The sequence below is a fragment of the Aspergillus nomiae genome (genome assembly GCF_001204775.2).
Source record: "Aspergillus nomiae NRRL 13137 chromosome Unknown contig00372, whole genome shotgun sequence".
Taxonomy (NCBI): domain Eukaryota; kingdom Fungi; phylum Ascomycota; class Eurotiomycetes; order Eurotiales; family Aspergillaceae; genus Aspergillus; species Aspergillus nomiae.
The window spans coordinates 1,672-25,891 of NW_015378427.1; the positions used below are offsets into that span (position 1 = coordinate 1,672).

Below are 24,220 nucleotides of genomic sequence, written 5' to 3' on the forward strand. Positions count from 1 at the left end.
TTTCCCCTTACCGTCACAAAGGGTATAAGAAGCAAGGTGATTGTATCCTGCAGTGGCCTCTGCAAAAAAAAAAAAAGAAAGAAAAAGAAAAAAGACCCCACCCCAATTAAATCGAGTACTCGTGACAATAATAGTAGTCGTAGTAGTAGAAGGCCATAAAAACGAAACGGCACACATATGCAGTGACTCCACTCCGGCCTCGACGAAAAAATGCACGCGGAGAAAACGACACGAACAAGCGTGAGACACCCGGAGGCGGAGGTGTCGAACAAAAGGAGAATATACCGACCGCAACGCCAGAGACCACGGTCCTGCGCAGTAACTGTGCGGACCTCGAAAGAACAAGAAAGATCAAATGCTAAGTCGAGAATGCAACGAAACTCGCATCAACGGTTCATTTCATATCGGACAGGAGGAAGGCTCGTTCAGTCTATTCGGTCTTCCTTCAGATCCTTCGAATACGCTTTCTGTACGTGCCGGGAACCTCTGCCATCCAGTTCGAGCATGAATAAGATGTCGCGGACCTGAACCCCCGAGCCCTTGTCTTTGTCCTCCCGCCACATTCCCAGTCGTTTCGCGGGCACGACGGCTGGTTCACGGCCAGGTTTCTCAGAACTAGTCCCGCTTGGAGTCGCGGTACTGACACGTGATGGTGTAGAAAAGCCACTGCTGGTGGCTGGCGCCCCCCGATTCAACCACGAGTAGGACTTTTTGGTTCCAAACATACGGCCCGAGAGCATACTATTGGTGGCGAGTCGTGCGGTTTCCACAGACTGCTGGTGTTGCTGGGCCTCGCTTGCCTTCGCGTCCATGAGCTTCCTAGCCTCCTTCTTAGATATTCCCTTTTTATCGATACTCGGGGCTTTTTCTGGGATCGGCGTGGAGGCACCGGAGCCAGGTATATCTACGGATTCGGCCCTCACCGGTCCGCCTTCGCCTAGGATAGCATTCGCACTGCGCTTGGCGCGTTTGGCGGCTCGGCTTTCTTCACTAGAGTTGTCCCTTTCCATTAGCGCACGATATTTTTCAGCTAGTGATTTAGCTGTAGGCTGCTCGGTCGCCGAATGAGGTCCTATGTTTTGTTAGCCAACGTCAAAGCAAAGAACCATCTGCCAAGAGTTCAACACACGTTTGAGTGGTGTTTTGTCACCTGCCCCGGCCCCGTTAGGCACACCAGCCGAAACAGCCATGTCCTTGTATTCAATAGGGACAACTCCATGTGAGTGGGCGCGTCGGCTTCGTGCAAGTGTAGAAGAGTAGTCAATAACGCCCCGCAGTCGCTCTTCGCAAGAAATTGACATCAAGTTCAGGATGTCCACCAAGGCGCCCCTTCTTGATTCAAAATGGTCTGGCCCGTACGTACAACAGATGATCCGTCGGGCCCGGTAACTTCGATGGGTTGCGGACGGCCTGGTACCGGATGAAATAAGCCTTCAGCTGGTATACGAACCCCAAGCTCAAAGCCACGTCGTTGCAGTTTTTGCTCCAAAACTTTCGTCAGTAAGAATGGCTCTTGTAGGTGGTACTGGGCACGTCTAGCTGCTTCGGTATCCTCTCGCGTTGGTTCGTTGGGATCTTTGAACGGGGCAGGGGCTGGTGCTGGTGGCTCAGAATAGAATGACTCCTGAGTTGCTGGCGGTTTGTATGGTGAGGGTTCTGTGAAGCTAGGCTGTGTTGATATTGTGGAAGCTTGTGATGTAAAGGATGTATTCAGCGGAGGTTGTGGCTGTTGTTGTGGGAGAGGTTGTTGAGGTCTTGGAGGCTGCTGTGCCTGGGTCCCCGGAGCTGAGTAACTGCTGGTAAGAAACGCTTCTTCCTCTCTAACATCGATACCAGACGAAGCCAGGACATCTGTGAGCTCTGCGGCATCTGTCGCTTTCTCTACCGGTCGGGAAGGTGGTCCCATTGTGCCTGCAGGTGGGGGAGCGGGTGTTTGTGGTGTTTGTTGACCCGCGCCGTTCAAATTCGCGCCATTTACAGGCATCGGTTGGTTTTGAGGTAGTTGTAACGTTCCAAAGCTCGGTGAAGCGTAAGGTGATTGCGGGAGAGGTGAGAGGTGTTGCCGTTTGACCTGTGGAGGGACGCCACCATTCACCGGGGAAGCTGCTCCCGGAGAGGGAGAGGACCCCGGAGGGGAGAAAGACTGGGAGAACTGCTGCGGCTGTGTTTGCGCCATGATGACTTGTGTTGTTTTATTTTTAAGTGGTAAATTCGTACAGAATATCTTTTGTAGATTCGGTCACGTCTATCGAGATGTCAAGGCCAAACACCCGCGCGAAAGTCGAAACTGAGCGGATTGCTCGAACCGCCGCCGCCACCAACTGTAACCATCTCAGGAAATAGCGTCCAACATAGAGTCGTCAAGTAAGTCTAACAGATGTACCCTCACTGAAGAATAGATGCGTGCGCGTGGTGAATAGACCGGGTCTAACCGTGTTGTTCGCAGATGGAAAGGGAGCTTTTCCTTGACAAGATTTGCGGATCCCATTGAGTCACGTGTTAATTAGGTAAGTCGGGCGGCGGAAGCGCGTTTCTTTGAGTTCCAACTGTTACTCCCATTGATGCTCTTTTGAGATCAACACGGATTGGCAGACTTGCGCAAGGCATCAGTCGGGGAATTCTCATTCACCGCGGCCACTCGGATCATAGGTCCTTGCTCTATCATAATACACGCCTGCCATGGCTGATCTACTCCCAACATTTTAAGTGTTACAGAAGAGGGATAGTCTCCTTAGTCTGTCTTTGCGCTAACATTGCGCTTGGTCCTCGGAAGGGTCACTGTGACGGACAGTATAGATGAATTGTTCTCAGAGAACTTGCTAAACACAGTACATCATGGCGACAAAACGGAAGGCATCGGCTTTGAATGCCTCGGCCGACGATGAGCCTGTCGACCCGTCAGACGAGCTGGGGTTCTACTGTCTAGGCGGAGGAAATGAGGTTGGCCGGTCATGTCACATTATTCAATATAAGGGGAAAACAGTGATGGTGTGTAGTTACATGGACTTCTTTCATGGGTAATTAAAGCTGACTGATCCCTTCCTGACAGCTTGACGCCGGTATGCATCCTGCGAAAGAGGGTTTCTCTGCTCTTCCGTTCTTCGACGAATTCGACTTGAGCACAGTGGATATCCTTTTGATTAGCCAGTATGTAATTTACTCCTCTCCTTTGTATTTGCGAAGTCCACCGTGGTCCATAGCCATTCCCGCTTGCCATATGGTTCCTTCGGCCCTCGGGAGCTTGAATCTGGATAAATCTGTCATCAGTGGAAGTCGGGTTCTCCTCGATGCAGAGCTTATTTCCTCCCATGTATACGAGAAACACAATACAATATATACTAGCTATTTATCCTGTGCTCCGAATGTATCTCTGTATCTGTGCATCGCTTTGGCGTTCTTGATCCGGTGTCCTTAGTCTCTTCTGGATACCCTAGGTCAAGCAGGTGGCTGATAGATTCCTACTTAGTTTTCACGTTGACCATTCTTCCGCTCTCCCTTATGTCCTCAGCAAGACGAACTTCAAAGGTCGCGTCTTTATGACGCATGCGACTAAGGCTATCTACAAATGGCTCATTCAGGACAATGTACGGGTCAGCAACACTGCGTCGTCGTCAGATCAACGCACCACTCTTTATACCGAACATGACCATCTGTCTACCCTTCCTCTGATTGAAACCATTGATTTCAATACAACACACACAATCAACAGCATCCGCATCACCCCTTTCCCTGCCGGCCATGTCCTTGGTGCCGCTATGTTCTTGATTTCAATCGCTGGCTTGAATATTCTCTTTACTGGCGATTACTCGCGTGAAGAAGACCGACACTTAATTCCGGCTGAAGTGCCAAAAGGAATAAAAATTGATGTCCTTATTACAGAGTCGACATTTGGAATCTCATCCAACCCTCCTCGTTTGGAACGGGAAGCTGCACTTATGAAGTCGATCACCGGGGTCTTGAATCGCGGTGGTAGGGTCTTGATGCCTGTCTTTGCTCTTGGCCGTGCCCAAGAGTTACTCCTTATTCTTGATGAGTACTGGGAGACACACCCTGAACTGCAGAAAGTGCCTATTTACTACATTGGAAATACAGCCCGAAGATGCATGGTTGTCTATCAGACATATATTGGCGCAATGAATGACAATATCAAACGACTCTTTCGACAGCGTATGGCGGAAGCGGAAGCTAGCGGTGACAAGAGCGTCAGCGCTGGGCCCTGGGACTTTAGATTCGTTAGGAGTTTGCGAAGCCTGGAGCGTTTCGACGATGTAGGGGGCTGTGTGATGCTAGCTTCCCCGGGTATGCTACAGACTGGTACAAGCAGGGAACTTCTTGAGCGCTGGGCCCCAAATGAACGCAACGGTGTTGTTATGACCGGCTACAGTGTTGAGGGTACAATGGCCAAGCAGCTACTTAATGAACCCGAGCAAATTCCAGCCGTTATGTCAAGAGCAGCAAGTGGGCTGGCAAGAAGGGGCGGCAATGATGAAGACCAGAAAGTTATGATTCCAAGGCGATGCACTGTGGACGAAATCAGTTTTGCAGCTCATGTTGATGGCGTTGAAAATCGCAACTTCATCGAAGAAGTTTCTGCTCCTGTTGTGGTATGTTCCTCGTCCATGATACCCTTATACCAGATCCCTGACCGTATCCCAGATCCTTGTTCACGGCGAAAAACATCAGATGATGCGACTGAAATCCAAGCTTCTCAGTCTGAATGCTGAGAAGACCGTCAAGGTCAAGGTATATACGCCGGCAAATTGTGAAGAAGTCCGCATCCCCTTCAAGAAGGACAAAATCGCGAAAGTCGTCGGGAAACTAGCCCAAATTGCGCCTCCTTCGGAGCAAGACGACGGCCACCTCATGGCCGGTGTTCTCGTTCAAAACGGATTCAACTTATCCTTGATGGCACCCGACGATCTGCGCGAATATGCTGGTCTAACTACGACAACTATCACTTGCAAGCAACATATAACCCTCAGCTCAGCGAGTATGGACCTGATCAAATGGGCACTTGAGGGTACTTTCGGTGCTATCGAGGAGATTGGCCCGAAGACCGATGTCAAGGAGGAGCTTGTGGAGAGCGAGAAGGGTTCCAAAGAAGAATCCAAACTGAAAGAGGAAGCTGCCGACGAAGAAATTCCTCTTGAAAATGAACAGGCCTATCTTGTCATGGGTTGTGTCGTCATTCGCTATTTCCCTCGTACACGCGAGGTCGAGCTTGAGTGGGAGGGAAATATGATGAACGATGGGGTTGCCGATGCCGTCATGGCAGTTCTGCTCACCGTTGAAAGCAGCCCTGCGTCTGTGAAGCGTATGTCACCTTCCACACCGTATAGGTAACCACTTTTACTTACTGACACCATCTTACAGAGTCCGCCAAGCAAAAGCACCATCACCACCACCATCACGACACCCTTGAACTCCCTAACCCTCATTCACAGCTCGGCGCTGAAGAACGTTTCGCACGCCTTCTCATGATGCTTGAAGCACAGTTCGGATCGGACATATCACCCATTGAGCGTCCACGACTACCCGCTACTCAACTTACCAAGGGGGCAGCGAATAACGAAACTGCTACGGAGCAGACTCCTAAAGAAGAAGAGGAAGACGACGAAAGTTTAGCTGAACTGGAAGCCGCTGAGCTTGCGCGACTTCACGCTCTGGGAATCCCGGTTCCCGGAATTGAGATCAGAGTCGACAAGAACGTTGCGCGGGTATGGCTTGAGGATCTTGAGGTTGAGTGTACCAATGCGGTGATGAGAGACAGGGTTCGAGTCGTCATTGAACGTGCGGTGGAAACAGTTGCTAGCATGTGGGCTGAGGGCCCTCCGTCTGCTACTGTAACAAATGGAGAAACCAAGGAGAAGCTGAAAGAAATGCTTGCTTCCAATGGGGCTGAGATTGATGCGACTGCCTAATGTGACCATTATATGTTGTGTATTATAGATTTCTCGGTTGTTCCACGGCTCAATAAAGTGAATACCCAGCTGAGTGTTTGGGTTGGGTTGACTGAGTACGCGTTGTACTTTCATCACATATACTCTAAATCGGCACCAGCTCATACTACCAGATCCATCGTTGTATACGTTTATTGATCTCGCTACAGTGCTTGACTCCTTGAATAACCATGACAGTCGCTCAGACCTTAACCACCTTAGTGAAAACTTGATCCAGGACTCTAGCAGTAGTTTCCACAATAAGATCAATCTCATCCTTCGTCACATTATACGGCGGTGCGAGGAGGACATGGTCTCCCTGCGTTCCATCCACACACCCTGTAGCCGCATACAACGAGATTCCGTATGTCGGGTCCAACCCAGTTTCCTGGATATGAGCGGCTACCCCCAGCTCGGGGCTAAAGGGCTCTTTAGTGAATTTGTCCTTAACGAACTCAATCTATGACGCCCATTCGTTAGTCTTCCTGAATAGAAAGATCCCAAGGTATCTTAGAAAACTTACCCCCCAAAATAGCCCCTTCCCACGAATATCCCCCACATATGGGTGATCTCCCAGCCGAGCTTTAAGCTGCCTTTCCAAGTAAACTCCCATATCCTGCACATTCTCTAGTAAGTTCTCTTCTTGGATGACCTTCTGCACAGCTAGAGCAGCAGCACATGACATAGGGTGGCCTTGGTATGTCTGTCCGTGCCGGAAAACGCCTGTGCCTTTATCCAATGTCTGCACGATCTTCTCTCCGATCAGAAGACCAGATACGGGAGCATATCCACCTCCAAGACCTTTACCGATAGTCTGTAGGTCAGGAACTACGCCTTCTTGCTCCCATGCATGTAGTGTCCCACAGCGACCCATCCCACTCATTACTTCGTCGAGGATGAGAAGCGCCCCGTATTTTTCGCACACGGCTTTCATGGCTTTGAAGTAGCCGGGGACGGCGGGGACGGCGCCCAATGCCTGTGGGAATCCAAGTATTAGGTCTCCTGCTTTATGGAAGGGTAAAAGTCCAGAGTAGGGATATGATACTCACAGCTCCGACAACCGGCTCCGCCACAAAAGCACAGACGTTCTCCGGCCCAACACGTTGAAATTCGGCGTCTAACTCTGCAGCAAGTCGAGCAACGTAGTCCGCATCTGTTTCGCCATTTTTCTTGCCCCGGTAAGAGTAGCAAGGGGACACATGGGAGGTGTTTGGGGGGAGCAATGGCTCAAAGGGTTGTCGTCGAAGGACGTGTCCTCCCACCCCTAGTGCGCCCAAGGTGATCCCATGATAAGAGGGCTTCCTGGCAATGAACCGGGTGCGTTGAGGCTGGGGTGTGGGGAGCTCGAGGAAGTACTGTCGAGCTAATTTCAATGCCGCTTCAACTGCCTCGGAGCCTAGTCGAGGTGTGTTAGTTCTATATCTGTGGATTGGGGCGTATACCATACCGGAACTAACCATATACACCTTCGACAGCTTGCCGCCTGTTGAATCGACCAGGAATTGAGCCAGCTCTTCGGTCACTTCGGTACTGAAGAACGCCGTGTGGCAATATGATATCTTGTTGGTTTGATCGATGATGGCTTGCCTGACCTTTTCGTGACCGTGGCCAAGGCAGGATACGGCTGCGCCACCGGTCGAGTCGAGGAACTTGGTGCCATCTTCGAGGAAGAGGTAGCAGCCTTTGCCATCAATTGCTTTCTTGGGGTGGAAGCGGGTATCGCGGTGAAGGACGGCGCTAGTCTTTATTCCTTCAGCCATGACTGAATCTACTGGTTGATGACTATGGCTGGTAATTTCAACAAAGGCAATTGGTCAAGTACCGAGAACAATCAGGGTTGACGATTAGAAAATGTAAGAATGCGAAGTAAAATCTAGCTTTCATTCATACGGAGGAATACATTAGTCTTTATATCAGGACTCTGGCCTTCAGGCCTTATCTTGAACTTGATGATTTGTGGGGTAGGGCGGGGGTGTCGCATGCCGATGGAGATCCCGAGCGGATGGTTGGCCGCACCTACCGACGGCCCGACTGTTCGGTGCTACTCGATGTAGATACTCGCATGATATCGTTGCAATTTGGCAATTGCTGTGACTCACTGCTGATTGCGTATGTTTCCCAGATTGGTAAAACGAGTCTCTCAGCATTGAGTCTGTTCAACTGATTGAGGGAATGGGCGTACACATGATGAATGAGGCTAGCTCTACTTAAGGCAAGCCTCATTTGATCTGACTGGCGAATAAGTAGCAGACTATATGGCTAGAATTTTATTCTAGACTGACGTTAATGCGCCATAGTATATCTCAAATATTCGTTGTGGGTAGACTTCTCAGTGTCTTTACGCTTCGAGTTCACTACTATATACTTTCATTCTCCTTTTCCTCTGTTAAGAGTCAGAAGTTGTTAACACGTCGGCAATCACTCACCTTGTCAACAAAATTGAATGTACTTTTAACTTTGACATCGTAAAATACAATTTACTCAAATTATCTGCGAGTCCGTGAATCATGTTGTATCCTCGGCAATATATATTTTCTGTAGCTTGACTATTGCAAGAATAGTAGTGGATTGATACCGCACTATATGTAGTGCTCATCAATAGAGAAGATTTGAATAAGAAAACACTCAACAAGTAAACCTCATTATAAAATACCTTTCACTATGTTTCACGCAAGAACCACCCACCAAAAGTCAGGTGCTGTACCTGACCAGCTCTTATCGCGGGTGTGGGCGGTGGAAACTCTCCGCTCCGCACTGGAGCCACTAAAACTCCATTCCGCACAGAAAGGCCAACATAGGCTAACAGTTACCCCAACCCTCCCCTCTACTCGCCAAATTCAATCCGTTTGTCCCCTTAACCCTTCGCTCCCGTATACTCTCCATCGATTGAAATCGCCATGTCGCGACACGCACAGGTAGAGGAGGTGTACGACTCCGATCCAGATGAGGTTTTCCCCTCCGACTCCACGCCCTCCAACTTCGCCAATGAATCCCTCCTCTCCGCCGCAGGTATCTCTCCCCAGGGCTCCTCGTCGATACCAATGAGGCCAGCCCCTGAACCGCGTCGCGAAATCCCGAAACACTACCAGTGCCTGTATCCCGTGTACTTCGACAAATCGCGAAGCCGCGCAGAGGGCCGCAAGGTCGGCGCAGAGCTGGCGGTGGAGAACCCATTAGCTCGAGACATTGTCGATGCTGCGCAGATGCTGGGATTGCAAGTTGGATTCGAGCCGGAAAAACTCCACCCGAAGGATTGGGCGAACCCAGGCCGAGTGCGCGTGCTGGTGAAGGACGAGGATGGGACATTGGCAAACCCAAAGATTAAGAATAGTATGTTTTTCTCTTCGTTCTCCTCCTTGGCTTCCTTCTATTATGCTATAAGCCTGGATTGGGGAACGTCCCGATGCTAGCCTAGGATATGTTGCTAACTTGTCTTCAGAACACCATCTTTACATCCTCGTGGCCCAGTATCTTAAAGCTCACCCAACAACCGACAAATCCCCTTACCGGCTGAGAATCAGTGGTCTTCCCATGCCAGACAAGCTTCCCCCTGCCCCTCCTGCTCCCCGCGGATGGAAGATCGGCACAATTCTTCCAATCCACTCGCCTGCCTACAGCGGCGGTGGAGTCAGCGATAACCCGCTCAAGGATGCTATGGCCGAGATGCAGAACATGCAGGGTATGCCAGGAATGCCTCAGATCCCTGGAATGCCCGCCGGACTGGCCGAGATGATGGGAGGAGGAGGAGAACCGTCCGGAGGCAGTGGCGAGAAGGAGAAGAAAAAGAAGGACAAGAAGAAGGGAAAGGCCTAAGGTGGCCTGCCATATGGAGTTATTACGATTGTCTACCTGTCCATATTGTGTACACGTTTTTGGCTGCATTGTACGGGCGTAAGGCGTTTGTTTACACCGATAGAGGGCTTCCACGGTCTTCTCTGATACCAAGTTGAAATCGAAAATGGTATTGCGAAGCGCTTTCAGCCGACCACCGTCTGTCTGATATTAGTGCGGTACAGAGTAAATAGTTGCAGTGTGAGATGCTGAAACGCTCTTGCGACCCTAAGCCATAGATACATACATACCTGTTTGATATACCCAGAGATGTGACTCATGCCATGCAGGTTATAACCGATATTATTTGGGTTCTACCGGAGGATGTCCATGTAGACAATATACTCTCATAGAAACGGAATAACCTAGATATCCCTCAAGGTCGTGCTTTTGAGCATACTAGTACTACTACTAGTAATAATCCATGGTCTGGCCATCGCCGAATTCCGTATAAGCCTCATCTGATTGGCCATCGGAACCAAATCGATCGTCACCGATAACGCGGACTTTACCCCAGACATAAACCAGCCTCGGCCATCATCATTTCAACCAAACAGTCGATATTGCACAGTGGGATGCCCCAGTATTGATTTCAACTATTTCTACACCTTCGCCCCTATGATCTGACTCGTCGTGACGCTTGCGCCGCTCCCGATGAATCCACTGTGCGGTCCCGTTGACGCTTGAAGAACCCCACCACTGCAATTAAGGGATTATGGACACGAGCCCAACAAGCACGTCGCCTGGCTATGGGCTTTCGAACCCGGGCGCGACAGGCCAGGCCCAGCTGAATAGGACCTCCGTCCCAGTATCTACCCCCCAGTCGACTGCGTCCCGGTCCTCGACAAAGGCCGGAGCTCGTCAAATTACCCGAAATCGCGCCAGCTACAGCTGTCATACTTGTCGGAGGCGCAAAGTGAAATGCGACAAGGTACGCCACCCTCTCTGGTGAGATTTATAGCGAGACACAATGTGCTGAACGGCCACTAGGTGCATCCTATTTGCGGAAATTGCGTGAAGAACGGAACCGAATGTATCTACGATGCTGCGCCACACAAAGACACCGGGTCGCGCCATGGCCAAACAGAAGGTGGACACGGTATCAAGCGACGGAGGGAGTCTTCGCGACCGCTGGACGAGGATATAGACGATATTGGCTCGCTTTACGGGCATCTGAGGCAGGCTGGGTCTCCCGAGCAGAAGTACGGGTCGCAGGCGATTGAAGCGCGGTTGGATAAACTTACGTCGATGATTGAGCGGCTCAGCAAGTCCAACGGACCTTTGGATGCGGAACAACGGCTTTTGCTGGCTCAAAATGTCAATCTGGAAGCCGGGAAGGGTGAAGCTCGACTGGGGAATGGCGCGCCCGTGAAGCCTGCGGGCGCGTCTCGTCCAGATAGCCCCCGCCGTACGGATTCGAGTGATGAGTTTCCGATTCCCGCTGGCCTTGCTACTGACTTGGTGGATCCGGTGGGTAGCTTGAATCTGGGTCATCTGAGCTTGGAGGATGGAGGTCGGTCGAGGTACGTCACACGTTTCTCACTTGCGTACAGGTGGAGCTGATTCATTGTTAGATATGTTGGGACAACCTACTGGGCTTATATATCCCATGAGGTATGACACAAGCTATACCTTAGTACTTTATATGATATAGACTGACACTCGCAGATCAATGAGCTCAATCAGTTACTCAAGTACCAGAGTCGCTCGCATCAGGACAATACGGCTAACGAAAGCTCTGCTGACGAAAACATGACGGATACGATAGCGAAAACAGCAGGTAGTCCGTGGAAGGCAGCGGTTGATAGCCCTGGTGGAATCTCACGGGATCGAGTATGTGGTGAAGAATTCCAGAAGTCGGTGCTTTTCCCTACGGGTGATTCCCCATCGGTGAAAGAGAAGCATGTCGAACCAGAAATGCTTGATCATGTGCCGACGAAACGACAGAGTCATATCCTGTACAAAGGATTCATGTCTGGAATACATGCTATCAGCCCAGTGATTCATCCCCCAACAATCTTGAAGCTATACAATTCCTTCTGGGACTGGTACGATTACAGCAGCTATTCTGGGGATCCTTGCCCGGATCCTTCGTTTATTCCGCTGCTTTACGCTATTTGGTACGGTGGGTCGGTTACAATATCGATTCGGACCATCAAGGCTGAATTCAATGTATCTTCGCGATCCGCACTTTCTAAAACTTTCAACGACGAGGTCACACGGTGGTTGACGAAGATATCGTTTCCGCGCAGCCCTTCGCTACAGGGTTTGGCTGCGTATCTCCTGGTCCAAACGATACTTTCAAAGGAGGAAGAGCCGTTAACCAGCAGTCTGTTCATTAGTCTGGCCATGAGAGTAGCACAGACGATGGGCCTGCACCGAGATCCTGCTAAATTTGGGATTAAACCCTATGAAGCCGAGTATCGGCGGCGAATATGGTGGCATATCGTACATATGGATGGCGTTGTTGCTATGTCTAGCGGGCTACCTCCCTTGGTCAGCGATGAGAACTACTGGGATGTCCGTGATGCCAGCGAGGTCAAAGACACACTTCTAGGGACACCCGAGGCTGAAAAATACGAGGAACTGGTGGCATCCGGTATGCGGTCTCCTGACAATCCGGATGATCCAACTTTGTGCGGTGGACCATCTATGGTCAACGTGTATTACTTATCAGCCAGGGGCAAATATGTCATGGCCCGTAAGTTACACCTCTATTGCATTATGATCGATAGTATTAACGTGGACAATAATAGGCGCCGTCCGTCGGATATTGAAGATTCAACTGGGCACGAAACCCGTGACGCGCAGGGATATGGAGGAGCTCCGATCAATCCTCCTCGACCTGCAACTCAAACTCAATTCTATAATCGATAGAATCCCAGAAATTGAAAATTACCAGCTGTCTTCCAGCGCTGATAACAGATCGCTTTCGTTTTCGGTCTCTCCGGTAGAGATGAGAACGAGCGACTTGGAACTTCCCGGAGAAGGCCCCGGTCGTTGTACGGAACAATATCACTCTCCTGTTCTCGTGTCTTTTCATAAATGGGCCAGGATCCTGCTCTCGCTCTTTATTGATAAGGTGAGTGTCCCTAACATTAACTTTTGAGAGACCGTTTCTAACGTATCGCAAGGCGTTCTGTGTCGCCTACCAACCGTTCCTGAAGAACGCTAAGAGCCGTATTTGGCCAGCGGCAAGACATAGGTATGATCAGATGACGCGTTTCGGAAACAAGGCTATTCTGTTCTGTTCTGACCCCAAAATAGTGCTCTCCGCCATTGCCACGGCTTTATGGAGAAATTCATATCCCTTGCCACCGACCCTGACTTTCAACCGTTTCAATGGAGCTGGCCGGGGAACCACCAGCCAATGCATGCGGCTATGATCATGCTCATCGATCTTTACGAACGGCCTTATAGCCCCGAGGCACCCAAGTCAAGGGCATTCATCGACAAGATCTTTTCACTCACCGGGCCAGATGGCGGTGTTGTCGGCGGCGAGGACGCATCTCAGCCCAACGGCCACTGAAAGACGGCGGCCGCGAGGCATGGGATATGATTCGCAGGCTACGTCAGAAAGCGTGGCAGAAAGCCGGTCTGGATCCACATAAGCTATGGACCGAGCAAGCACAGATCCAAGCCGGTGCAGCATCCGGACCGGACGAATATCCATGCGCCTCCAATCCATATTATGCCAATAGCGGCTCTACAGCGCCGACTCCCTCGATGTCCACCATGACGTCGCGACAACAACTTGCCGACTTCTCGAAGATGTTCTACAACATGACACGCTCGCACATGCTCCCCAACCCGGTCTCCACCATCCGACCCAGTCCCCTTCGATACCAGCTACCCCAAACTTCTGCCCCAACTTCCATCCCAGACACGCCGCCAAATCTACCGACTCCCCAGATTCCCCAATCGCCCGCAGCCAAGGCCAATGCGACGGTCGACACTCCTCCCCCTGCTTCCACCCTCTCCTCTCCTGACCGCATCATCCCACCCCTGAGCACCGCCATCCCTTTTACTTCCACTCCGCCCCCGCCCTTGTCTTTCATGGACCTGGCCTCGCCTAGCGCCCAGTCCATGGCCGCCGGCCCAACGCCCCCCTCCATGATGGACCCGAACCTGAACTTCGACTGGGACCAGTGGGACGCGGTCTTCGGCCAGCATCTCCCCGTCGCCGACGAGCTCATGGAACTAGATCCCGTGGCTGGGTTCGAGTTTGGGGATCTTGGCGGTGGCATGGGTGGCGGTAGTCGGACGGCGAGTCTGGGGGGCAGTGAAACGGGGTTGGGCAGTATTCCTGGCCCCGATTGGGTTGGATACTGTTGATGCTCTATTTGTTTTGAACCAGCCTGTTTGGGGAATTTAGAGGCGTTTGTTTATTTTTGTATTCTACGGTACATATACCTGGTCGTTTTGTATATAGGTTTTTATGAACGAAGCCACACTCCTGTTTACGACATACTACGCATACTTGGGGTAGAAGAATTAAAAACCGATAGTCCTGAATAACAGGGTGAAACTGATATTTTTTTTTCACCTATCCAAATTCTGGATGGAATGGCGGAGAAAAGCGGGCGGTATATAAGTTTTGATGTCCTAGTGTAGGGCAGATGATAATGCAGAAAGAGACATAACAGCTTTGGGATTCATGAGGCGTGACTGATCTCAAGCAGGATACTGAGGAAGCGATATAGAGGGAGCTATAGTAGAAGACTAGGGGGTGAGACTGAGGGGTTCCTCGAAGGGATTGCCCAGTCTCACTTGCTCTGTCAGGATTAGGATAATTGCGTTCTCCAGCACCTTCCTTCTTTCATTCAAGACATTATTCGCAGCAAACTGTAACCTAGACCTTCATCTCCTTAAGGCCGTGCTTCCAGAGAGTGGCGTAGGGGGTGACACCGTCCTCGCGGTAGTCAATAAGGACAAGCCTGTGAATATGTTAGTGGGTGCTGACAATGAGAAGATCACTGGAAAGAGATGAGGGTTGAGCGTACATAGCCTCAGCATCAAAGGATTCACCAACGAAGAAATCGTAGTTGCCGCAGTTGGCAACGATCTTCTTGACGGCGGCAGGGGCACCTTTCTTGAACTCGTCGATCGTCTCCTTGGAGGCCTTGTTCTCCTCAAGTTTGTTGAGGACCTTCTTCATGTAGCCTGGAGAGAATGTTAACGTTCATGCTCTAACATGTTTTGGGGTGATCTTGTGAGGCTTGCCCTTAATGTATTTCTTGTAATCATCCTTGGACATCTTGGGGTATTCCTGGAGACGGAACTGGTCCACAATGTCGAGGACCTGAATGGTTCCATCATCACCGCCAGCGTCCTCGTCACCACCCTCAGCAGAGGGGTTGGCGCCCTCGAGCTGGATGTCTTCGTTTGCCTTCTTCGTAATGTTCTTGCAGTCGCACTCGAAGAGGACACCTTCGACCTCCTTGAGATTGAAGGTGTCAGAGACAAGCTCATCGTCAGAGAAGATATCCTATAGCAAGAAGTACTTGTCAGTATCTCATTCACCTATCCGATGTGGGCCTAACGCAGCGGATTGCATGTCTTCAAGCATTGTTGACATTGGCAATCATGGAAAAAGTGGGGTAATTCCAGCCCTCGGAGAAGAAAAGGTCATACCTTGAAGATGATCATTTTGATAGATGAATAGGAATCAACCTAGGTAATAAGAAAAAAAGACGAAGATGAGGAAATGAGAGTGAAATGGCACACGGCTAGACAAGAGGAAAGGAAGGAGAAGGAAGAAAGAGGGGAATACTAATATTTGAAGTTTTAGTGCCACCCGTTTTTCTTGACCAACCTTTTTGGTGGGGTTAATTTTTTTTTTTTTTTTTTCTTTTCCCTCGTTCTTCGCTGGTTGGTTTCGAGGGGCAGCAAACCGACGCTAACGCCCGATTGGGACTGGTGGACTTGTCTGGCCCGATCAAGTTTGCTCGGGGGCACCTGACAGTGGGCGAGGAATACAAGCACAATGTCTACTCAATTCAGGAGGGAAGGTAGGAATCTCTAGAAAATCAGTCCAGTGACATTAGCGGCCCATAGAAGGGTAAAACGATCTCAATGGGGGTTTGTTTGCTGGTTCTATTATATAGATTCTTAACTAACTTAACTACCGGGAACTGTCAAATCTTACATAAGATTGCGGATGCTGCCTGAGCCATTAGGCTGCAACTGCAGTCCATCAGGGGTGATCGGCCAACCATGCAGACCGCCCTGCATACATGTGGGAATACCGTTTGAATACCAAAATGACCCATCGACAACCGGAGGACCAGTGCCAAATGACGGGTACGAAACACCAGCGTATTATCGATCAGATTATCGGCCGCCTGGCACTTCCCGTGGTGCCACTTCAACTTTCGTCTCCCCATCGCGCATTCCCTTCCTTTATATCTCTCGACGACCTCTCCCGTGTGCCCAGTGCCCACAGGTGACGCTCTTTACCTTGCTCCGACTTGTCTTGTTTGGCTCCGAATTGATACCCGTCCTTTCTGCCATTCATCTCGTCTTCGGACCTCCCACGTCCGAACGCATCTCCGGCCCCTCGGTTCGTGCATTCTCCGTTCGCCTCCCCTAAATTGTGGATCGCGAAAGATCCGGATCCAGCAACCGCGGCCCTTCTTGTATACTACTAGTACCTCTTTTTTTTCTGTTCTCTTCTTCTCTCTCTGTTATCGATATTCTTTTTTGGCTCCGCCCTGTTTAGACCGCGTGACCCGTCAACCTCCAATCCATGTGTTGATCGTCCAAACCTTTCCTGCTGTATCTTCAACACCTTCTAACATCGGCTGGCTGTTGTCTTGACCATGGCAGTCAATGCGTCGGTGGTCTATGACCTCCCGCCTCTTCCGGCGTATACCTTGACACCACGTCCACCTCTTTTATCTCCGATTCCTGATAACATCTTGGCGCTGATCCTACCGATTATCGCTTACTGGGCCTTATCCATGGTCTATCACTACATTGATGTCTACGACTTATTTCCTCAGTACCGTTTGCATACTCCAGCGGAGGTCCTCAAAAGGAACCACGTATCGCGTTGGGAAGTCGTGAAGGATGTCATTCTACAACAGATAATTCAAACCATAGCCGGTATGGCGATGTCGTACTTCGATCCCGTGGAATGCTTTGGGAAAGAGGAATATGATGTGGCAGTCTGGGCCCAGCGTATCCGCCTCCTGCAAAGGGCCCTCCCACGTTTGTTGGCGGCGTTCGGCATTGACTCGATCGGACTGGCGAAATCTCTGACGAAGAATGGCCATACGATACTGGGAGCTGTTCTCGCCGGTGGACGCTATCCGGGACTCACCCAAACCTTGGTCTTGGAGAATGGCGTCGAAGCCATCGCTCCGGCATTCGCCGGTTGGGAATTGTCCGTGGCTAGCTTCATCTACTGGTACTTCATTCCTACGGTGCAGTTTGTCTGGGGTGTATGTGTCGTGGACACCTGGCAGTATTTCCTCCATCGTGCCATGCACTTGAACCGTTGGCTTTATGGTAAGTCCTATATCTAGCTTCTTCACCTCTCGCTCGATGATCTAACTGGTTTGGTAGTCACCTTCCACTCGCGCCACCACCGCCTATACGTCCCATATGCGTTCGGTGCTTTGTACAACCACCCCGTGGAGGGATTCCTCCTCGACACTGCCGGTACCGGTGTTGCGTTCTTGACCGCTAGAATGACCAACCGCCAGGCCATGTGGTTTTTCACCTGTTCGACTATCAAGACCGTTGACGATCACTGCGGTTATGCGTTCCCCTGGGACCCCTTGCAGCACTTTACTTCCAACAATGCCGCCTACCATGACATTCACCATCAGAGCTGGGGTATCAAGACCAACTTCTCCCAGCCCTTCTTCACCATCTGGGACCGGCTTCTCGAAACTCAATGGAAGGGTGATGTTAAACTTCGTTATGAGCGGGGTCGTGACGCAGCACAGAGGAAGCTGGACAACGACAGCGCTCACGAGGTTCGAGCCAACGGAGAGGGCGTATCGTCTTCCGCTACGGTCTCATCGGATGAGCCGGCAGACACAACTGCACGATCACGATTGCGCAAAAGGACGGCGACCTTTGACGGCCTGAAGGGCTCGAAGCACGGGGTGGCCAGCAGCGTCCTCTAGTCCTCACCTTCTGGCTTCTTCTGTACCTTTCGCTACCTTCTTTCCTCCCCTCGGGTATTCTCTTCTCGGTGAATATTTTTATAATCCTAATATCTTCTTTCTCGACTCTTTTTTGTTACATTGAAGGGCTTCGGAGGGGCAGGACGCCTCCGAACTTTCAGGACTATTGTTAGTATTAATATTGGGGATCATGAGTATATGTTGGCTTGTACAATGACTTCTCTTTGGTGGTAAACTCATTATAATTAGGACGATTTATGGCAATGGGTTTGGACCGCAGGGTCCATCACTACCTTTCTTTTCAATCTTTTTTCTTTGACTTTCTCCAGAGCCCTTTGCTCTTTTTTTTTTCTCAAAGAACGTTTTTTCTTCTTCTTTTGCTTGTATTATGAATTACATACTAGGTTATGTTTTGAATGCACAACAGATGCTTGATCAACACCGTGTGTATATCTCCCAAGCGACGCAGCGTTGGAACACAGGCGGCGTTCAGGCCGATGTGATCACATCCTACCTTATTCTTTCAGAAGCACCCCTAGGATCTAAATAGAAAGCTCCAGTTGGTATCTTGACTTTCCCTGTTTCCTATTGGATTGCCTTCGTAATCTGACTGGGAGAACCGTTCATCGTGTTCCGATTCGTAGTATGGCTGAACTGGGCTGAGCAGATTGCGGTATTGGGTCGCTATTTGCTCACATCCGTCATCCCCTGGGGGTTCTTCCCAGTAGAGGCTTTGACCTCCGGTGGAAAATAGGTCCAAGGAGTTGGATCTACCCAACACATGCTTCCAGTTGGGCATTTTCCGGGGAGGGATGTACCTGCTTGTATATCCATCATCGACATCATCGGCGGGTTTTTCCATTGGGGCTTTTCTCTTGTGGATTGATGGTGAACGACCAGGCAACGGATCTGGTGTGGAAGTTAATGGAGCGAGCCACGGGTTGTCCTTAGGGGAGGTAGGTGACACATGAGAGGGTGATTCGTCGGTGTAAGTGACAGAAGAGACATCTGATTGACTCTCCATCGCACAGGATGTGGGAGAGGATATCCAATTCAGAGGTTGAGGCTCATTGTACAACCCGACTATTCCAGCAAGGGTGTCGGTGTCACTATCGTGTCTTTTGGGCACCGGCTCAGACGTTGTGTAGGGTTCACCATGGTTTCCGTCCTTTTGTCGGTCCCCGTGGAATGACTCGAGAACCTCCGGATCTATGCCAATGGGAACTACAATCTCATCTGTGGCTTTTGAGGTCTCTTGTTTGAGACTCACAATAGGGTTAGACATCATCCGAGCCCGGTGAGCATGTTTCCGCTGACGCTTCATGGCTGTCGCCAGAGTGCTGCTGCGCCAATGTATCCTATCGATGAAGCCTTCATGGCAGGCTATGCTTTCATCCACGAACGGGAGGAACGTCGGTACCCGATGATTCCTCCTGGTTGCTGTCCGGCTCAGGAGGGCTGTCCGGAGATGTTGCAGGAATTTCCGCCCGTTGACAACCCGGGCTAGGATGCACGCTTCGCACTTATTCTGCTGGTACGTGACCGGGCTTCCTTGGACAACTCGTCGAGAGGGGGTCCACATGTAATGTATGTCCCGCAGGCTGTACACAATATCTCGCACTTTGAGATCGACGCCGTCAAGGCGAGCATCCCGGAGCACACTATGGTACCAGTAGAGGCACTCCAAATGCGTGATAACCTCGCATCGCAGCAGCTCGAATATGTATTGGATAATGTAGGGGTTCAGTTTTGTGTGCAAATCACACAGGGCCACGGCCGGCGCCCGACCTATGAGGTTCATCCAGTGATCTAGCCAGTGCCTCTGCAGGACCGAGGGAAGTTTCTTGATCGCCTTCATTATCTCGCCTTTGTCTCTAGGCTCGTTCCCAGCTGGGTCGATGAACCCTATGCGCAGGACTCGGGTTAGCAGTCTCACTTCCTCCTTGCTGAGACTAGCCACTGACCGAAGGCATTTCATCTCTACCTCGGGGTGTTCTTGGGACGATCGGGGAAGGTCGATAGTATTCTGGCTTCGTTCGTGGCGTCCTGTCGGCGACTAGACGCACTATCCAGTGAGATCGCAGGTATCATATTCTCGACACTAGCGATGGGCGTTTCTCCAGCGCTAACCGGAACTGTTCTGTCTGTTATCTGAAAAGCAAACCCTTGTGTGGATCTATTTGGACCAACTTTTGGGAGCCAACTTTTGGAAGTGGGGACGGGACCAGCTGAAACAGGACGAGAAAGCAGGCCATGAAACCAGTAGGGGCTCAATGACTGCTTTATACACTGTGACTATGTTTTTCTTTTCCTTTATTTTTCTTTTTTCAGGAACAAAGTCTTTGTGATTGATGCAGTGGCATTCTGAAGTTGTATGTATTGTTTCTTTCAACAATGCGGAGTGGGAGTTTTTCTGTTCGATATCTTTTTTGTTCCTCATGTATTCATTGTTTAAATAATCGCCACTATTTCATCCAATTCAAGATATCGGAGATGAGTTGGAGACGCTGCTGGTTTGGGGAGTCTGCTGCGGTGATATCCAGTGTCTCTTGAAGAGGAACGATTTGGATCGGTGGGAAAGATAAGGATTTCTTGGTAAAACATACAATGAAGTATTGCTCGATGGGAGAGATCCTAAGATGAAAGTCATGATGCGTGAGAGATTTAGCTGGGGGGAGATATAAGCAAAGGAATAAGTCCTCGGGGTCTGACAACAGGTGTACAGAAAACACTTGAGATAAAGATAGTATATTCCGTATGGAGTTCCCATCTCCTACTAATCCTCCGTTGATTCTACACAGCAAACTTGGACAACAATTCGTCCAGTGCCATCACTCTACGAAGCAGCAGCCTGGACCTTTCTCCAGAAATCACCTACTACTTTCTTTCGTCCGATCGTGATCGAAAAAGTCGCGCATAAAGTTCCATGGACGGCCGAACTATATTGTCGTCCATAAGACGTCGGACTAATCCAGGGTTAGCAATATGTGAACAAGGGAGTCAAGAAAGAGTCAGGCTTATATACCAAGGGTCCCTAGAGCGCTCTAGGTCATACACCCTCACTTTGTTCGTCTGAATGCCTAATTTACTTACTGTAGGAGGCAAGAGCATAGCCTGGGCATCAAGGTTCAGTTGAGAAGTCGGATTGCCATTCAGAAGGTTCCTGGTCATGTATTCTGAACTGGTGCAGAGACCGAGGTTCCTGATAAGTTGCCTGTGAGTGCCAGCGAGAAGGTTCTCCAGACTGAGCTCAGTGCGATTGCGAGCAGTTTGGTGATAGGAGAGTTGGATCAAGGTAGTAGACATTGAGGCTCTACCACGAACAATCTAACCTGAACTGCCAAAAAACAAGGTCATGTTACATCATAGGAGCACGTAGACATATGCTAAGTTCCTTTCCCTCTATTGTTGCGTAGTTTGCCCATGTCTCCTACCGCTGCAAAACAGCCAATCTGCCCCGGACAGGCACGTTCTCCTTGCTTCCAATCTCCGGGAATCCCGTCACATTGACCCCTTCCTGGAAGACGACACAATGGGACGATCCTCCATAATGAAACATTCCAATTTGGTCTCCCTTCTTGACAAACTCCCCTTCTTTCACAGTAATGTCACACGTTGAGATTTCTACCATACCAATCCCCAGAAAGCCCACCAGGCCGATATCCGGGTCATCCGACTGAATGAAGATCACTGCTCGTGTCGCCATTGCGGACAGATACACCTGATATGCAATTTCGACCCCTTCTTGGCCATCGTCAGCATCCTTGTCTATGGCTCGGGGCGTAGAACAATAAGTCCCGTCAATCGTGTATGCCTTCACAACCTTCCCCGAGACAGGCGCGTGCCACCGGTGATAACTAAACGTGTCTAGGTAACCTTGGTAGATAGTCCCGCCGATGAAACAGTCCGGAAACCCAGCCCCAAACATATCAACCAGGGAATAGGTCTGGCCTTTGATCCAGAAACTATCCCGAGCTTTCACATCCATGGCCAAAGTGAAGGGCTGCGATTCGCATGCATTGGCGATGACCGCGTCGTCATCTGGTGAGGCGACGGGCCGAATGTTCTCTCTAAACGGGCGCGTGAAGAACGCATCCCAAGACCGGAAGCCGTAGTTGGGAGCAGTGCGGTCGCAGACGAACAGCTCGTCAAACTCGTAGGTCGTGCCGCCGACATTACCCATGCTGATCAGTTTGCGCATCGATGCGTCCCCAAACCAGCCCGTGGACGAGGTATCGAGCACAGATGCTGATTCCGGCGAGGAGAGAAACTGGCTCCACGCATCCAGTACCTTTTTGAGCATGGCGTTGACCTCCGGGTCAACGAAGACAGCGTAGCCGCTGACTGTCGGGATGGCGTATTGGAACACCCCGATTATGGGAACCCCAGCGAGGATTTCCGTGTACGGCGGTGCGTGCGTGATGATATAGTTCAGCACTTGTAGCATCTGCTGGTAGTCTTGGACTTCATGGCTACGGTTCCGGTCCGGACCCCCCTGCTCCTGTGCCTGGGCCCACATGGACTGGAACAGCATGTAGATGCGTGGGTTGGATTCAATGAGGTGCTGGAATTCTTGCAGCACAGGGTGCAGCTCGCCGGTGCCCTGGCTGACTTCCTTGGTCAGGTTCGCGAGCCATGTCGCACGGGCTTTATCGGCAGTCTGTTGAGTTGGCCTGTTTCACGACCGTTATAAGGGATTGATCGTGCTTGAAATGCGGGCTGCACGGAATGGGACATACCTCTGCAGCGGGTCGCGGTTAATGGTGGTTTCTATCAAAATAGTTTAGCGTAATGTGCTTGGATCGACTAGTACTTACTTGATTTAGAAAACGAAAGACGTTAGATATCATCTTTACTCAGGTTAGCACCGGCAGGTATGTAGGATGCGTAGATGAGAAATAGTTGAGGTTTTGTGAAAAGAGAATCATGGAAAGGACGACGATGACGGCAGTTGACGCAAGGGGGAAAAGAAAGAAAAAGCAAAAGAGTTTCTCATACATCGATTTTCAATATGCATAGCAAGATTCTTGGCGACCCATCGACAAGCAACGCCATCCGCTACCCTGGGCGATGTATGGATTATATCTTCCACTATAATGTGCGTCTGAAGCATAAGAGCTGCTGCAAACATTATTCTTGCACGCTTTGAGGCAGTTATTCCACTTCTGCATCATACTTGACATCACGGAATATAGGCAGGCTTCAAAACTCCTCATTGAAGACTCATAAATATTTTCGAGGCTTACTATGTACTCTTTAACCCTTCGGAGCTAGACATTATGATTTCTATTTTGTTCAAAGTCAGCTGGGCTCTGCAACAAAAGGCGATGGGATCCATGCTTTAGGGTTACCAAAAACTGGAGCGCTACCATTGGATAGATCACGAATGGAGACTCTGATACAAGAAGAGGAAGAAAGGAAAAGACAACAGGGAAACAGGAGAGAATGTTAGGCTGATAGGTGTACGATGAGCCTGTCTACCTATTCTACTAGTATATTAATACAAAGGGCTCTAGAAGGTGCCCGGCCATAGCGATCGAGCATAATATAGTCCTTTAGACCTCTTAGGATCACGTGTCCATAGACATGCTTCTAATGAAGAAACAGAAGAAGCCAGAGCACTTCTGAAATCCGACGTTGTATTCCCCCCCGCTCAGGCTGGCTGCAGCCCTAATTGGGATTCCAAGAATTGGTACCTCACCTATAGACTCTGGCGCGACGCCTTGACCTATCTATTATGGTTGTCTACATATTCACCAAGCTTTATCTATTAGATCTCAGAATATATTACATCGAGTCGTGCTACTGTTCTCTCTGCACTGTCTGACCGTTGGTCCTCCATCGAGAGCTACCTTGTTCTGCTTATGTACATCGTAGGGCTGGCTTGCAACGTCTGAGATTTATCTCCAAAATTGAACACTTCAAGTCTATCATCAGTAGCCCTGAAGGCTCTAGACTGGCCTACCCAGTATATCAGAAGTATATTGGGTGTCTATTTGCAAGTATGTCGGATTCAACAATGCCAAGAATGATACGGGGTATTAACGGCACAGGTAGAACGCGCGGTTCTTTTTAAATCGCGCGCTATAGTTGTGTTGCTATGCCCAATCAGCTGACATCTTTCAATATAGCGGAGTGAATTATAATGACCAAGGTGACTCATGGAGACATGTGGCCTTCAGCTTGCTTTGCCTGATCCCTGTTCCTCTGATGTAGGTCGTGCATGGGGACAGTCTTACCTGGAAGAGTTGTGACTACACGGTCCTGGATCCTTGCCCACAAGCAAGACTAGGACAGGGTATGTTAGCCGTG

The 24,220-nt window shown here is 50.2% G+C and overlaps 10 protein-coding genes across 10 annotated transcripts; 5 read left to right on the plus strand and 5 right to left on the minus strand.

The window, feature by feature from the left end:
* Nucleotides 1-425: 425 nt before the first annotated feature.
* ANOM_009182 (uncharacterized protein) lies at nucleotides 426-2,176 on the minus strand (the record flags this gene model as incomplete). The annotated part of the gene is made up of 3 exons (XM_015554438.1): nucleotides 426-1,072; nucleotides 1,130-1,282; nucleotides 1,360-2,176. 3 exons carry the CDS (start codon nucleotides 2,174-2,176, stop codon nucleotides 426-428), a joined length of 1,617 nt encoding a protein of 538 aa, XP_015403075.1.
* Nucleotides 2,177-2,736: 560 nt separating this feature from the next.
* ysh1 (cleavage polyadenylation factor subunit YSH1) lies at nucleotides 2,737-5,921 on the plus strand (the record flags this gene model as incomplete). The annotated part of the gene is made up of 5 exons (XM_015554439.1): nucleotides 2,737-2,988; nucleotides 3,050-3,147; nucleotides 3,467-4,604; nucleotides 4,657-5,314; nucleotides 5,374-5,921. The coding sequence occupies exons 1-5, from the start codon at nucleotides 2,836-2,838 to the stop codon at nucleotides 5,919-5,921; spliced, it is 2,595 nt and encodes an 864-aa protein (XP_015403074.1). The 5' UTR covers nucleotides 2,737-2,835.
* Nucleotides 5,922-6,141: 220 nt separating this feature from the next.
* ANOM_009184 (aminotransferase, class III) lies at nucleotides 6,142-7,699 on the minus strand (the record flags this gene model as incomplete). Its single annotated transcript, XM_015554440.1, has 4 exons — nucleotides 6,142-6,399; nucleotides 6,463-6,915; nucleotides 6,989-7,335; nucleotides 7,387-7,699. The coding sequence occupies 4 exons, from the start codon at nucleotides 7,697-7,699 to the stop codon at nucleotides 6,142-6,144; spliced, it is 1,371 nt and encodes a 456-aa protein (XP_015403070.1).
* Nucleotides 7,700-8,836: 1,137 nt separating this feature from the next.
* ANOM_009185 (RNA-binding signal recognition particle subunit SEC65) lies at nucleotides 8,837-9,884 on the plus strand (the record flags this gene model as incomplete). Its single annotated transcript, XM_015554441.1, has 2 exons — nucleotides 8,837-9,269; nucleotides 9,379-9,884. 2 exons carry the CDS (start codon nucleotides 8,837-8,839, stop codon nucleotides 9,750-9,752), a joined length of 807 nt encoding a protein of 268 aa, XP_015403069.1. The 3' UTR covers nucleotides 9,753-9,884.
* Nucleotides 9,885-10,485: 601 nt separating this feature from the next.
* ANOM_009186 (putative C6 transcription factor) lies at nucleotides 10,486-13,299 on the plus strand (the record flags this gene model as incomplete). The annotated part of the gene is made up of 7 exons (XM_015554442.1): nucleotides 10,486-10,701; nucleotides 10,761-11,293; nucleotides 11,345-11,384; nucleotides 11,439-12,471; nucleotides 12,527-12,852; nucleotides 12,905-12,975; nucleotides 13,038-13,299. 7 exons carry the CDS (start codon nucleotides 10,486-10,488, stop codon nucleotides 13,297-13,299), a joined length of 2,481 nt encoding a protein of 826 aa, XP_015403077.1.
* A 26-nt stretch (nucleotides 13,300-13,325) lies between these two features.
* ANOM_009187 (putative C6 transcription factor) lies at nucleotides 13,326-14,105 on the plus strand (the record flags this gene model as incomplete). The annotated part of the gene is made up of 1 exon (XM_015554443.1): nucleotides 13,326-14,105. One exon carries the CDS (start codon nucleotides 13,326-13,328, stop codon nucleotides 14,103-14,105), a length of 780 nt encoding a protein of 259 aa, XP_015403076.1.
* Nucleotides 14,106-14,622: 517 nt separating this feature from the next.
* On the minus strand, nucleotides 14,623-15,419 carry ANOM_009188 (translationally-controlled tumor protein; the record flags this gene model as incomplete). The annotated part of the gene is made up of 4 exons (XM_015554444.1): nucleotides 14,623-14,707; nucleotides 14,774-14,922; nucleotides 14,965-15,258; nucleotides 15,405-15,419. The coding sequence occupies 4 exons, from the start codon at nucleotides 15,417-15,419 to the stop codon at nucleotides 14,623-14,625; spliced, it is 543 nt and encodes a 180-aa protein (XP_015403073.1).
* A 1,172-nt stretch (nucleotides 15,420-16,591) lies between these two features.
* Nucleotides 16,592-17,908, plus strand: sur2 (sphingosine hydroxylase; the record flags this gene model as incomplete). Its single annotated transcript, XM_015554445.1, has 2 exons — nucleotides 16,592-17,282; nucleotides 17,340-17,908. 2 exons carry the CDS (start codon nucleotides 16,592-16,594, stop codon nucleotides 17,906-17,908), a joined length of 1,260 nt encoding a protein of 419 aa, XP_015403072.1.
* Nucleotides 17,909-18,443: 535 nt separating this feature from the next.
* On the minus strand, nucleotides 18,444-21,214 carry ANOM_009190 (uncharacterized protein; the record flags this gene model as incomplete). The annotated part of the gene is made up of 2 exons (XM_015554446.1): nucleotides 18,444-19,964; nucleotides 21,002-21,214. 2 exons carry the CDS (start codon nucleotides 21,212-21,214, stop codon nucleotides 18,444-18,446), a joined length of 1,734 nt encoding a protein of 577 aa, XP_015403067.1.
* A 124-nt stretch (nucleotides 21,215-21,338) lies between these two features.
* ANOM_009191 (phosphatidylserine decarboxylase family protein) lies at nucleotides 21,339-23,186 on the minus strand (the record flags this gene model as incomplete). The annotated part of the gene is made up of 3 exons (XM_015554447.1): nucleotides 21,339-22,581; nucleotides 22,648-22,678; nucleotides 23,162-23,186. The coding sequence occupies 3 exons, from the start codon at nucleotides 23,184-23,186 to the stop codon at nucleotides 21,339-21,341; spliced, it is 1,299 nt and encodes a 432-aa protein (XP_015403068.1).
* Nucleotides 23,187-24,220: the final 1,034 nt, after the last annotated feature.